Genomic DNA, 12,605 nt, shown 5'->3' on the forward strand with positions numbered 1-12,605 from the left:
ATCATCTTTTGTGGGCTACAGCCCACTTCCTCAGATGCATAGAATGGATCATATAGTAAGATAGATATATATACATACAGAGAAGGTGGAAGTTGCCGTACAAACTGTAAGAGGCTAATTAATTAAGATGAGCTATTATTAGCAGGAGAAAAAAACTTTTGTAGTGATAATCAAGATGGCCCATTTAGACAGTTGACAAGAAGGTGTGAAGATACTTAACTTAAGGAAATAGATTCAATATGTGTAATGCCCCAGCCACTCCCAGTCTCTATTCAAACCCAAGTTAATGGTATCTAGTTTGCATATTAATTCAAGCTCAGCAGTTTCTCCTTGGAGTCTCTTTTTGAAGCTTTTCTGTTACAAAATTGCCACCCTTAAACCTTTTACTGAGTGGCCAGAGAGGTTGAAGTGTTCTCCTACCGGTTTTTGAATGTTATGATTCCTGATGTCAGATTTGTGTCCATTTATTCTTTTGCATAGAGACTGTCCAATTTGGCCAATGTACGTGCCAGCAATGCCCCTCTGCCATGTACATTGGCCAAACCGGACAGTCTCTATGCAAAAGAATAAATGGACACAAATCTGTCAAGCCGGGCCTTAGAAACCTCTAAGGATGGAGATTCCACCACCTCCCTAAGTAACCCATTACAGTGCTTCACCACCCTCCTAGTGACAGGTTTCAGAGTAGCAGCCGTGTTAGTCTGTATTCGCAAAAAGAAAAGGAGCACTTGTGGGGGCACCTTAGAGACTAACCAATTTATTTGAGCATAAGCTTTCGTGAGCTACAGCTCACTTCATCGGATGCATCATGAAAGCTTATGCTCAAATAAATTGGTTAGTCTCTAAGATGCCACTAGTACACCCTCCTAGTGTTTCACCAGATCCAAACCCTTTTATACTTTGGAGTAATTCAGATCTTAATCCAAACATGTCAGCTCAGATCCATTTCTGCAAAATGAATCCGAACACCACCACCTGACACAAATCCCTCCGAGCTGTACAGATTCAGATTTGAAGCTGAACATTCAGGCTCAGGCCCATCTCTAAAGCAAATCTATTGTCTAGTTTTAAACAACAACATCCAGCATTGTAGTATCTCAATTCTCAGGCCCAGATCAAAGGCATTTAGGTGCCTAATTCTCATTTGAAATCAATGGGAGTTAGTTGCCTAAATACCTTTGAGGATCTAGGTCTCAGAGCCTCCCAAATGATTAAAAATCAAGAATATAAACAGCCACTGGCCTAATGCATTTTCTCCATGTCCCTCAAGGTAGTTGGGGTGAATTTTTTGTTTGTGTAGGTTTTCTTTCTTTCTTCCACCTCTCTCAGCTCCCTCTCCTATTACTCCCTTTCTTGTTCTTACTTCATGTCTTCAGCTCTTTCTCCTCCTCTTCCACCTTTTCTCTTCCATGACATTGTTAGTTGTGACTATATGGAAACCAAGTCAAAGGAGTGAGTTTTACCTTTCATTCTGAAGGCTATGAGAATTGCAGTTGTGCTCATCTCGACTGCTAATGCTTTCCAAAGCCTTGCTCCTCTTGCCAAGGAAACCCTGTCTCCTCCTCTCATGGGTTTCACCTGTGAGGTTTTACCTGTGAGGTCCACTGGAGAACTCCAACTGAGTGAGACTGCACAATGGAATCAGGCATTCTCTGTGACTGCATCTATTTTTGAGGACTGCACTGTCGCAACCTGCAGCATTGTGACTGAATCAGTGAGAGTCTGCAATGGTGCAGTGCTTCCACCCTAGCCATCCTGCTTTAGGTGCACACAGCACTCCCTGCAAGCATTGCAGGTTCTGGGATGTGTTTCACTAATCCCATAACGCCTACAGCAGCTCCTGAGAAGCTGGGGCCATGGTCACACCTGTAGATCGTCACCAATCACCCCGAACCACTGCCAGACTGTCTCTGGAGTGGATCTAGAGGCACAAGCTGTATTATGAGAAGCATCACTGCCTATGAGTGGTGATGCCTGCAGATGTGAGGGACTGGACTGTATTCTTTTCATTCATTTATTAGTAGTATTTTTCATTTTGGTTTTGCCATTAATGTTTTTTCAGTTCTTATTTTCCTGGTCTTTTGCTTTCATTTGTAGCTGAACTAATGGCTGTCTTCTCTCCTGAGTGGAGAAAGGGAAGTGATCCAAGCCAGGATCTGAAGAGAGGCCATCTCTATAGGGTACCCTCCATTTAGCACATCTAGTTTCTCCGGCCCCCTGCCCCACGTACAATGCAGTAGGACTTCCAGGATACGAACCATTCCTTGCGGGGGGTCAGTGAGGCAATGAATGGGTGCTGAGGCACCACAGGGAATTACAAGAGAGTAATGGGATTGGGTGACAGCAATAGCCTTACTTTGCATTTTAGCTAATAACCCCTTCCTATGTTCGATCTCAGGAGTGTGGGAGACACTGAGGCAGTGGATGGACAGTGGTGGCACTCCCAAGTAGAGTGCACCGAAGGGTGCGCCCACATTTCTCTGGTAATTAATCTTTGATTTTTGTCTTTTGCTTTCCAAGTGAATCTCCAGGGGACCAAAGAAAGAGTTTAAAGTTTGTAATAAAGTTGTAGTTTTTGTTATATTTTTATATCTTTCTTTGCTATCTGAGGGTTGGGACTAAGCAGAGCTGAGGGCAACAAGCACTACCTCTTGGCTACACTAAGCCTTGCCCTGAGGAGAGGTTTGTGGGTGAATGAACAGAGCCAAGAACTGCCTCAGCTGCTCTCACGCTTGCATGCAGCCAGCTTGACAGGTGACAGAGCCAGTGCTCTCAGCTGTCAAAGCTGTGACTGAAGGATGGGAAGGATCATTGTGGGACTGTGCTGAAAGGATCAGTTGCAGCTGCTACACCAGCCCTTCCTTTCTACAGTGGCTAATTCTATCCAAGACCCCATCCCAACTCCACCTAGACCCCACTTCTCCCATCCCCAAGACCCAGCCATTCCTGTTTCCTCTGGACCCCACTTACTACTGATGTCTTTGAAAAGTGGCCCAGTGGCTTTCAGCCCTCTCCTTTCTTCCCAGGCTCTCTAGGGGGCCTTAGATTGCTGTTCTCCTCCACACTGGAACTTTAGGGGCGTTGGGGTGCCAGGCACAGGTTACTGCTCTTCCCACCTATTGAATTTTCTGTAGATAGTACGAGGCATTCTCCCCCAAGCCTTGGGCCGGAGGGATTGGCAGTCTGCTCACTGCTGTGGCCAAATACAATGTACAGAAATATTTGCAACTATACAAAGACTTCAGCCATGATTTAACTGGAGGGATGACTGTTCCCTTCTCTGGACACAGGAAAGGGGCCTCCTAGAATCCCACCTCCACAAAAAACTTCATGTATGAGGAAGAGTTGGCCCTCACCTGGCACCTCATCTCCACAGAAGGCCCAGTGTGGTGTGAGTGGCCATCTTGTGCTACTCATCCTATTAACCCTGAGAAGGTGGGAGGGGAATGAAGACTACCCCACTTCCCTACCCAAAGCCACCAAGTATGAGTGAGGAAGAAGAGATGAGTGACAGGGTACTAACCATGAATGGGAAGGCAAGACAATACCACAGGGCTATGGAGCTTGGATAGTCTAAAGGCTTTGCAGTAGGAGAGAACAACAGAAGGAGACTAAACAGAAGGAAAGGAGACTGTCAGGGAAGTGGCTTGGGAATAGGCCTGGATCTAGCTAATGTGTATGCTAGACCTCAGTGGGTGGGAGGAAAGAAGGGTGCCAATGGAAGTGCAAGGCCTGGATAGTTGGCTGAATGGAATGGTATCACCTGTACCTAACAGATACTGGCAAATTTAGCAGGCCACCAGGCGTCCTCCTGAAAGACAGCACAGACTGCAAACAGGATTAATTATATCTAATAATATACCTCATTGATGGAGATATTGAAACAAGAACAGACAAGTAGTAAACTTTGCTAAACAGTAGAGGATACAGCAGTACAGAACTGAAAAAGAGAAAGAGGGTGGAGAAAATGGTGATAGAAGTGAGTACGGGTAGAAAGATAGACTTGTGGTTAAGTTACAGGACTAGGAAACAAGATATGTGGTTTGTATTCCAATCTTTATAAAAATAAACTATAGAGATATTTACAAAACACAAAGGCCACCCTTTCTCTAGAAGTATCTTCTTTTGGAACTTCTGATTCCAACTCTTCCTAGTGTAGAGATGCCTTCTTATAGGATTTTTTCCCCAGCATGCCTTTCTGGAGCTGGCTTTTTAAATTTGGCAAAGTCAAACAGCTACAGCCCTTGGGGATCATTTTGTGACTGGTTGCTGCTTGCTACAATTTCCTCTCCTTGATGGGTATGTTTTATACACTCCTGTTATGTTTTCCACCCAGTGCTTTGACATTTTTTGATTGAAACTATATAAGTATTATAGCATTATAAAGTAAATATTATAAATGAGGATTGGGAAGATGTAAGACCCATGAGCCCTCTGATTGTTCTTAGAGAGCTTCCGACCTTTAGCTTGGGCAAAATGGTATGGGGCATGTGGTCTCTGAAAGGCAGCCTATAAAGTTATGAAAGGTTTGTTAAGTTCTTTGTAGAGGGAAAGAGACATATAACTTCTAAGCATTATCATCATTATGCCTGACTCATAAGAAATGGACCTTCTACAGGATTGTTCTTTCTCTAGGTAACCACTCTCCATTACCACTGCAGATACTGCATGTATAATGGGGTGAACAACAGTTTAACCTCAGCTCAACTTCTGCTTTCCCTTGCACAAGGGGGACTGGGTATTTGTTCAGTTCTGAGCACAGTGGGGCCTGGGCCTCAGAGAACTGCCATAATATAAATAATATAGATGATGCTGATGGTAAAATAAGAATGGCTAAGGGAAGAGAGAAGGGAAAATGCCTTTGGGAGGGTTGGCTCCCCATCCAGTGTCTTAGACTGGATTGAGCCTTGAGCTGGGGATGGGTTTTTCTTATCTCAACTTAATTTTCTTTCCTGTTACAAACCCTGTCTCTTGATGAAAAGACCTTGCTGACAGTTTCTTTTGGATTTTGTGATGAGTCATTTCACTAGTTTATCTTTCTCTCTGAATTTGTCCTTCCAAAGATATTACTTTCGGTTTAAAAAATATATGAAATAAGCTATTTGAACTCAGATTAGTCTGGATCCTGAATTCCTTGTGCACTCAAATCCTAAAGGATCTGTCCCCTGAAGGGTAAGAGTTGAGACCATTTAAGTCTAAATTAATGAACAATTTCAACACCTCACTCATAATGCCACTATATAAAGCCACGGTACACACACGCCTTGAATACTGCATGCAGTTCTGATCACCCCATCTCAAAAAAGATATATTAGAAATGGAAAAAGTACAGAGGAGGGCAACAAAAATAATTAGGGGTATGGAACAGCTCCTGTTTGAGGAGAGATTAGAAAGACTGGGATTGTTCAGCTTGGAAGAGAGACAGCGAAAGGAAGAATAAGTGAATAAGGCGAAAGCGAACACGGAAGTCTTATTTACCCTTCACATAACGCAAGAACCAGGAGTCATCCAAAGTAATTAATAAGTAGCAAGTTTAAAAAAATCAAAAGGAAGTATTACTTTACACAATGCACAGTCAATCTGTGGAATTTATTGCTTGGGATGTTACGAAGGCCAAATGTATAACTGGGTTCAAAAAAGAGCTAGATAAGTTCATGGAGGATAGGTCCATCAAGGACTATTAGCCAAGATGGTCAGGGATACAGACCCAAACTCTGAGTGTCCCGAAGCCTCTGACTGTCAGATGCTGGCACTGGATGACAGGGGTTGGGTCACTTGATAATTGCTCTGTTCTATTCATTGCCTTTGAATTATCTGGCATTGGCCACTGTCAGAAGACAGGATTCTGGGCTACATGGGCCATTGGTCTCATCCAGTATGGCCGTTTTTATGGTATCAGATTTCTCTTGTCACTCAACAGAAATCAAAGGGCCTTCAACAGGTGCAATTCTTGCCCCACATCTATTTGCCCTGGTAACTGAGGCAAATGGTCTTGGCCAGGGGTTCTCAAACTGGGGGTCAGGACCCCTCAGGGGTCGCGAGGTTATTATATATATTATATATAGGGGGTTGCGAGCAGTCAGCCTCCACTCCAAACCCTGCTTTGCCTCCAGCATTTATAATGGTGTTAAATATATTTTAAAGCGTTTTTAATTTATAAGGGGGGTCACACTCAGGGGCTTTCTATGTGAAAGGGGTCACCAGTACAAAAGTTTGAGAACCACTGGTTTTGGCTGTTCCCAAAGGATCTGCTTTCAGTATATATTTAAATTCAAATTTTTATTGCTGTTTTTGCACTATTCATGGAGTTTATAAAAGGAGGCACGTAATGGAGCAGAGAGACTGAGAGAATGCACATAGAGATGGGACTGGATGTAGAGGATTAGTAACAGGAGACAGAACTCAACTCCAGATCACCAAAGAAAACAGCACAAGCCAGTGATGACCCATAGTTTATCATTTTAGGGCTGTTAGTGGCCCATATGAATTGAGCTGGTGATCTCAATTCAATTGGCAGTGAACAGGTTTACACATAATAAATACCTCTCACCTTTGAAGGTGCTTTTCTAGGATAGGGATAAAGTGAGGCTGCAGGGAAACTCTCACTGGCACTTTCAAACCATCCCTGATTGGTGGATAAAAAAATGGGCTTTAATCTCCAGGGCTGGTAGTGCTGCCAACTCTTATAATTTGATTGTGAGTCTCAGGATATTAGGTGTTTATCTTAAAGTCCCAGCTCCTTTAGTCATGTGACTATGTAAGAATCTCGGCTTTTTTTTTTTAAGTATGTTTCTAGCCCTTATGGCTGTGGAGAAATTATTGAAAATGGGAATGCTAACGGATCAAACATCAAAAGACAAATTTAAAAAGTCCCAGAAATTATTTATTGAAATCTCATTTTAATTGGCTAATTTTAAAGCCAATCTCATGATTCTGAGGGGCCTGAGTCATGATTTGTGAACATTTGGGGTTGGCAATGCAGCTGACAAGCCAACAAAATGGTTTAGGGTTGCTCAGTCTGGTTGATCTGAAATGCTCCCACACTGATATAGATTTGTGTTTGTGTTACACTTTTTAGACCACACGTCAGTTCTTTTGCAGTAGTCACTTTATAAGCTGATCAAATATATAAGAAATAATGTTGGCAAAATCAATGTATAAAAAGTAAAAAGGCTGATTTTGGAGATGTCAGTAATTCACTCTTTGTGCCTTATCTAAAAGAAATATTTTGTACCTGATTCTGTCAGGACAACACTCACCAATAGTGTCTAGCAGGAGAGAGAGTTCAATGTGCAAAACCACATTATTTGGACAACACAAATTCATTTCTGGGATGGTGAGATGGCAATAACTGCCAGATTAAAGGGAATGAGCTGGGTGATTTGTAGAAAGTAAATCAGAGAAGATAATACTGCAACACTCTTATAATAATTTATTATCATAATATGTACTTCTATAGTGCTAAAGGCCTGATCCAAAGATCATTAAAGGCAATGGGTAGCTTTCAATTAACTTCAATAGGCTTTGGATCAAACCCTTGTTTGTGTAGTCTCTGGGCATACATATGTATCTCTACATACATGAATACTCAGCATATATAAAAATAATTTATACACAAGCAACCAAAGGTGATAATTGTCATACTCCTTAACTGGAAAAACAAGCCAACATAATTCTTGATATGCTGTGAAGGTGACAACATTTCACATTATTGGGTAAAATGCAGCAGAGTTTGTGCTCTTTGAAATTTGTCAATCAGCTCAGCAATGCAGCCAAGACATACAGACTTTGTAGCTTCATGCATCATCCACAAAAAGATGGTCTTGAACCTCGCTGAGGAAATAGGTAACAAATAATTTACTCAGTGAATCTCGCATCTTTCTTCCTGGGAATGTCTGCAACGAGTCTGCGGTAGCAGATGGGCAGGACTAGGCAATTTTTAGAAAACATTTCCTTCCTGGGACACGCACACCTTGCCTGAAGCATCACTCTTCAATCAATTGTGAATTCATAGCCCTGGATGTGAAGAGTGCAATCAACTTCTTCTCACTTCTGTGCCAAGGCTCTAGAATGTGGGTTTGGAAACCATGTCCTCCTGCTGTGCTAAACGGTGTTCCATTCCATAAAAAGCCTACCACCTTGGGTTCAGCATGCCAGATTAAAATTCAGTCAATGTAAATAAAATTGGATCACTCAAAAGTTTCCAGAAGATGAACACAAATTGGGCACTGGTGTGGCCAAAGGAAATTCATTTTAAAACTCAAGTGCATACTCACAGAAATGTCTGGTGAGATCTCCCAGCTCTGGACCTGAACAATGTTATTAGTACAATGCGATCACGGTGACATTTTACAAATAGTTTGCATGGGCAATAGATGTATCACATAAAAAAACTTTTCACTTCTTAACTGAGGAAGTGTCAAGGATGTTGAGGATATGCTACATAGTAACTCTAGTGCTCACCTTTCACGCTCCTGCTCCAAGAGGTTGGTAAAGTCATCGCTTTTGTTCATGTAATCTGTATGTTTATGCTTCTCGTTTTCCAGCTCATAAACTGTACGCCGATGGCACTTCTCGGCCAAGAGGAGCTGTTCCAACATGCGTCGATACGTCTCTTTCTGCTTTTCTTCCAGTCTGTCCAGCTGGATTGTTGAAAAGGAGAATGGACTGTTTGAAAGGTCTCATTCACTGACATTGACTGATTAACTAACCGAAGAAACTGTATTTAGTAAATGCCAGTTCAGTAATTTTATGTCTTGGGTTTTACATAAAGCAGCGGCTAGGAACCAGAATAATTGTTCTGTGAAAAGAATGATTTCTTTATACAGTATATTTATATTAAACATTTGCATAGCTCCCAGATATATGAAGAACAGAATCTGACACCATTTTAAAATACTGAGTGCTTCCTGCAACATGGTGCTGAGCACCTTCAACTCCTACCAACTGGAAGGGGAAATGAGGGTGTTCAGTGCCTCCAGCGTGGCAGGTCTGAGGCAATGCTCTTTTAAGAACCTGAACAGACAAGGTGTTCAGCCTCTCCTGTCTGGTAATGTGTTCTCAGGCCTGTTGAAGTCAATGGCAGTTGAGGACACCCATCAGAACAAAAGAGGGTGGACCCTATGTACAAATTAAGATGCCTAATGTTAGACAGCTAAATCCTGCATTTGAATGGCTAGATGGGAATTTAGATGCCTAAACATGGGGTTTGGCACTTAAGTTACATGCCTAAAGCTGAAAATTGGGGTGCGCATCTTCGACATGCACTCGTAGCTGCCATTCATTAGATTGATGAAAAATAAAATCTAAATTAGCTAGAGTCAGTGTGGATTCTTTTTGTAATACATTTCTGGTTACTGTTCATTTTAGAATTTTTTTCTCTTCCTCTTCTTTTACAATTTATCTCATTACTTTATTGGCAATGGTTTATTTTTTTTAATTTGTCTAATGTTATTAATTATATTGTTATTAATTATTATTATTATTTATTATTATTCCAGCTATTTTTCAAACACTAGTTTTCTGGTACACGTGTATAAAGTTGCTAGGAAAGAGCAATACCAAACATCGCTATTCACGCTGCTACTTTCAGTGTTTTGTTGGGGAGAAGGCAATTGAATCTGAGTTCTCATTCAGTTTGTAACAAACTTCCCATTCAGCTAGACCCACACAGTACCTTTCTGATTATGTGCCTCCAACAAAAATATCACCTGATCACACTCAGCCCACCCATTGTGGGAATCATGTCTTCTACAGCCAGAGCTGGCCAAGCTAGTTGCTATTTTATGCTATCCCTGTAATGGGCTAACGGAAAGATGAGAACAGGATTGCAGCCCTTTTGAAACAACTCTAGATGATAAACAGGAGAGTCTGAGGTGCTCATTAAACTTCACAAAGGAGAGAGCCTGGCATCAGCTGCATTCTCATCTGGACAATGGACCTTTTGAAGCCAGAAAATATTGTAAACGCGGTATTTTTATACCAATCATCTTCTAATAAATTCCTTGCTGTACAAGTTTTACAGAGAACAAAGAGTCCCTCCCAAACCATGGGACTCCATGGATACAGTGCCCTTGCCACCTATTACAAAAGAGTCTTGTTAAGTTCTTTTATCATTGTTCAAAGTGAATATTTAATGTATCCTCCTGAATGGTACAATCTGTTTTCCCCACTTACTCACCTCACAAATATTCCAGAAGATGTCACATTAAAAGTACGCAGTGTATTTTAAATTGTCTTCTACTAGACACAATTAATATGAATTGTACTGTGTTCTACCCAGAAAGTCCTTGCAAAATTGTACATACATTGTGGCATATTATACATTTTTTGGCTGGCAGTTATCAGTGCTAGTTTTTTGACTTGCGGGTAGAGTTCATCAGCTGCACTGTTCCTATTCTGGTACTAAGCAATAAAGTGGCTGCATGCATCCTAAGACTCTTGGGTGTTTTGTGACTCACTTTTTTCCTATATGAAGCAAATGTTGGCATGAGTTAATATGGGGGGTCTCTTGGCCAATTCTTATGAATACCTAGCCTCATAATTTGCACTGGACACCTTGAATATGGTGAGGGGATCTCAGATACAATATACATGTATTTATAATGTGTCCTGATCCTTCTTTACATTTTTTTTAACATAACCAATCACACAGGCATGTTGAATCAGTTTGATCACTCTGTTGACTCTAAATTCTGAAAAGATGTCATCTAATACAGTGGGTTGTTCAACCATTGTATCATTATTACTGTAATTATTGTACCATTATTACTGATGTATTTAGAAAAAGTAGAAGAGATTAACTAAAACCCTAGGGATGCTAGTTTTTACCTTAATAACTGAACTCAAAGATGGCCTTTTTTACCTTAAGAACGTGCTCGGTGCTTAGTTTTGGATACACCCTGTAGATATTAGGACCTTTTTCTGGTCTCCTACCTATTCTACACTGGTATAGCTTCATAGACTTCAAACCAAGGATCAAATGCTATAGGTCTAACTTAAAGCCTGATCTTGCCCCCTATACGCCTGATTCTCCACACTGTTACACCATTTTAATGCTCGTGTAACTTTGTTGACTTCAATGGCATTAAACCAGCATAAAATCAGCATTATAACAGAGAATCAGGTTGACTGATGCCATTGGGTACAGGATTGTGCCCACAGTCATCGTATTGACAAAATGACTGTTGAAGACAAACTTTCTAAGGACTGAGTAAAGACTATGGGATTTGGTCCCTAGACTTAACTTCTTCACCTGATGCAATGATCCAGTCTCATGAAAATTGGGGTGGGAGGGAAATTTATTTTGCATGTGGATTGACTTCAATGGAGTAACATTTAATTTACACTGGTGTGAGTGAAATAGACTTCTCATCCTAACTGCTCACTTGATGATACTCTAACAGAAGACACACTGTCAAGAGCACTTATCACTACAGATTTGTACCTATTAATGGAAAGGAATTTAAAATGTGGAGTCAAAATGTAACCATTCACCATCCTGGGAGGGTTTGTCTTTGCTTAACTGCTTCATGTTCACTACTTAGGGGAGCAGGGGGGGAAGGAGGGCAAAGTCCCCTAAAGAACATGAGAGGCTTTTGTTTTTGCATTCAGAGCCAATGCTATTATCATGGGGAACATGCTTTGGTGGTTTCGTAACAAGGAAATATTCACCTTCCCTTCAGTTCCTTTTATTTGCATGAGCAGTGAACACTGCATTTGGCTCTTGCTTTGTGCAATGACAGCAAGGTAAATGGGCACAGTCTATTCATCATGACTCATTCTATCCATCCTTTCTTGGGGAATTGGATAAGTTATTACCTCTGAAATGGGTTTCTCATAGACATCTTCCCCTACAGATTTTTCTTGGGCAAGGATGGCATCCCTATGCAACACTCGCAGCACGTTCTCTGGAGCTGCAGATCCATAGTGGGCCTCTAAAACTTCAGGTTTGGTTTTCTCTGTCTTCAGCATGTGGATGACATCTTCTCTAGCCTGCGGGATTTCAATTCAATATAATTAGACAACCTACAATCAACAAGCAAACCACACGTGTATTACTATAACTACACTGTGTGCAGTGTGTGTATATAGTACACACACAGAGTACATGGGGGGGGGGGATTAAAAGAATATTAAGATTCCAAAATCAAGCAGGTGGGAAATGCCAGAATAAAGATTGCCTCTGTAATCTTCATTTGACTCTTTGTGGCTATGAATTATTGTGCTGGAAATGGCCCAACTTGATTATCATACACATTGTAAGGAGAGCGATCACTTTAGATAAGCTATTACCAGCAGAAGAGTGGGGTGGGGGGAGAGAAAACCTTTTGTAGTGGTAAACACCCATTTTTTCATGGTTTGTATGTATAAGAACATCTTCTGTATTTTCCACAGTATGCATCCGATGAAGTGAGCTGTAGCTCACAAAAGCTTATGCTCAAATAAATTGGTTAGTCTCTAAGGTGCCACAAGTCCTCCTTTTCTTTTTGCAAATACAGACTAACACGGCTGTTACTCTGAAACCTGTTTCCTACCATCACGTATGAAGTATATGACATTCGGGGTAAAACCTAGCTCTCCTGGGTCCCAGTCTAGGACCTTAA

At 41.3% G+C, this 12,605-nt stretch overlaps 1 protein-coding gene across 1 annotated transcript in view; it reads right to left on the bottom strand.

Annotated features, from left to right (window-relative positions):
• The window catches only part of FILIP1 (filamin A interacting protein 1), a 63,317-nt gene extending 51,389 nt beyond the window's left edge, over positions 1-11,928 (bottom strand). Inside the window, exons 1-2 of the mRNA XM_077812704.1 lie at positions 11,821-11,928; positions 8,464-8,642 (exon numbers count right to left, since the gene is read on the bottom strand). Coding sequence (XP_077668830.1) covers positions 8,464-8,600 — 137 coding nt within the window. The 5' untranslated portion in view covers positions 8,601-8,642; positions 11,821-11,928. The remainder of the gene's footprint in view (positions 1-8,463; positions 8,643-11,820) is intronic.
• Between the last annotated feature and the right edge of the window lie 677 nt (positions 11,929-12,605).

This window comes from Eretmochelys imbricata, chromosome 3, assembly GCF_965152235.1.
Source record: "Eretmochelys imbricata isolate rEreImb1 chromosome 3, rEreImb1.hap1, whole genome shotgun sequence".
NCBI lineage: Eukaryota > Metazoa > Chordata > Testudines > Cheloniidae > Eretmochelys > Eretmochelys imbricata.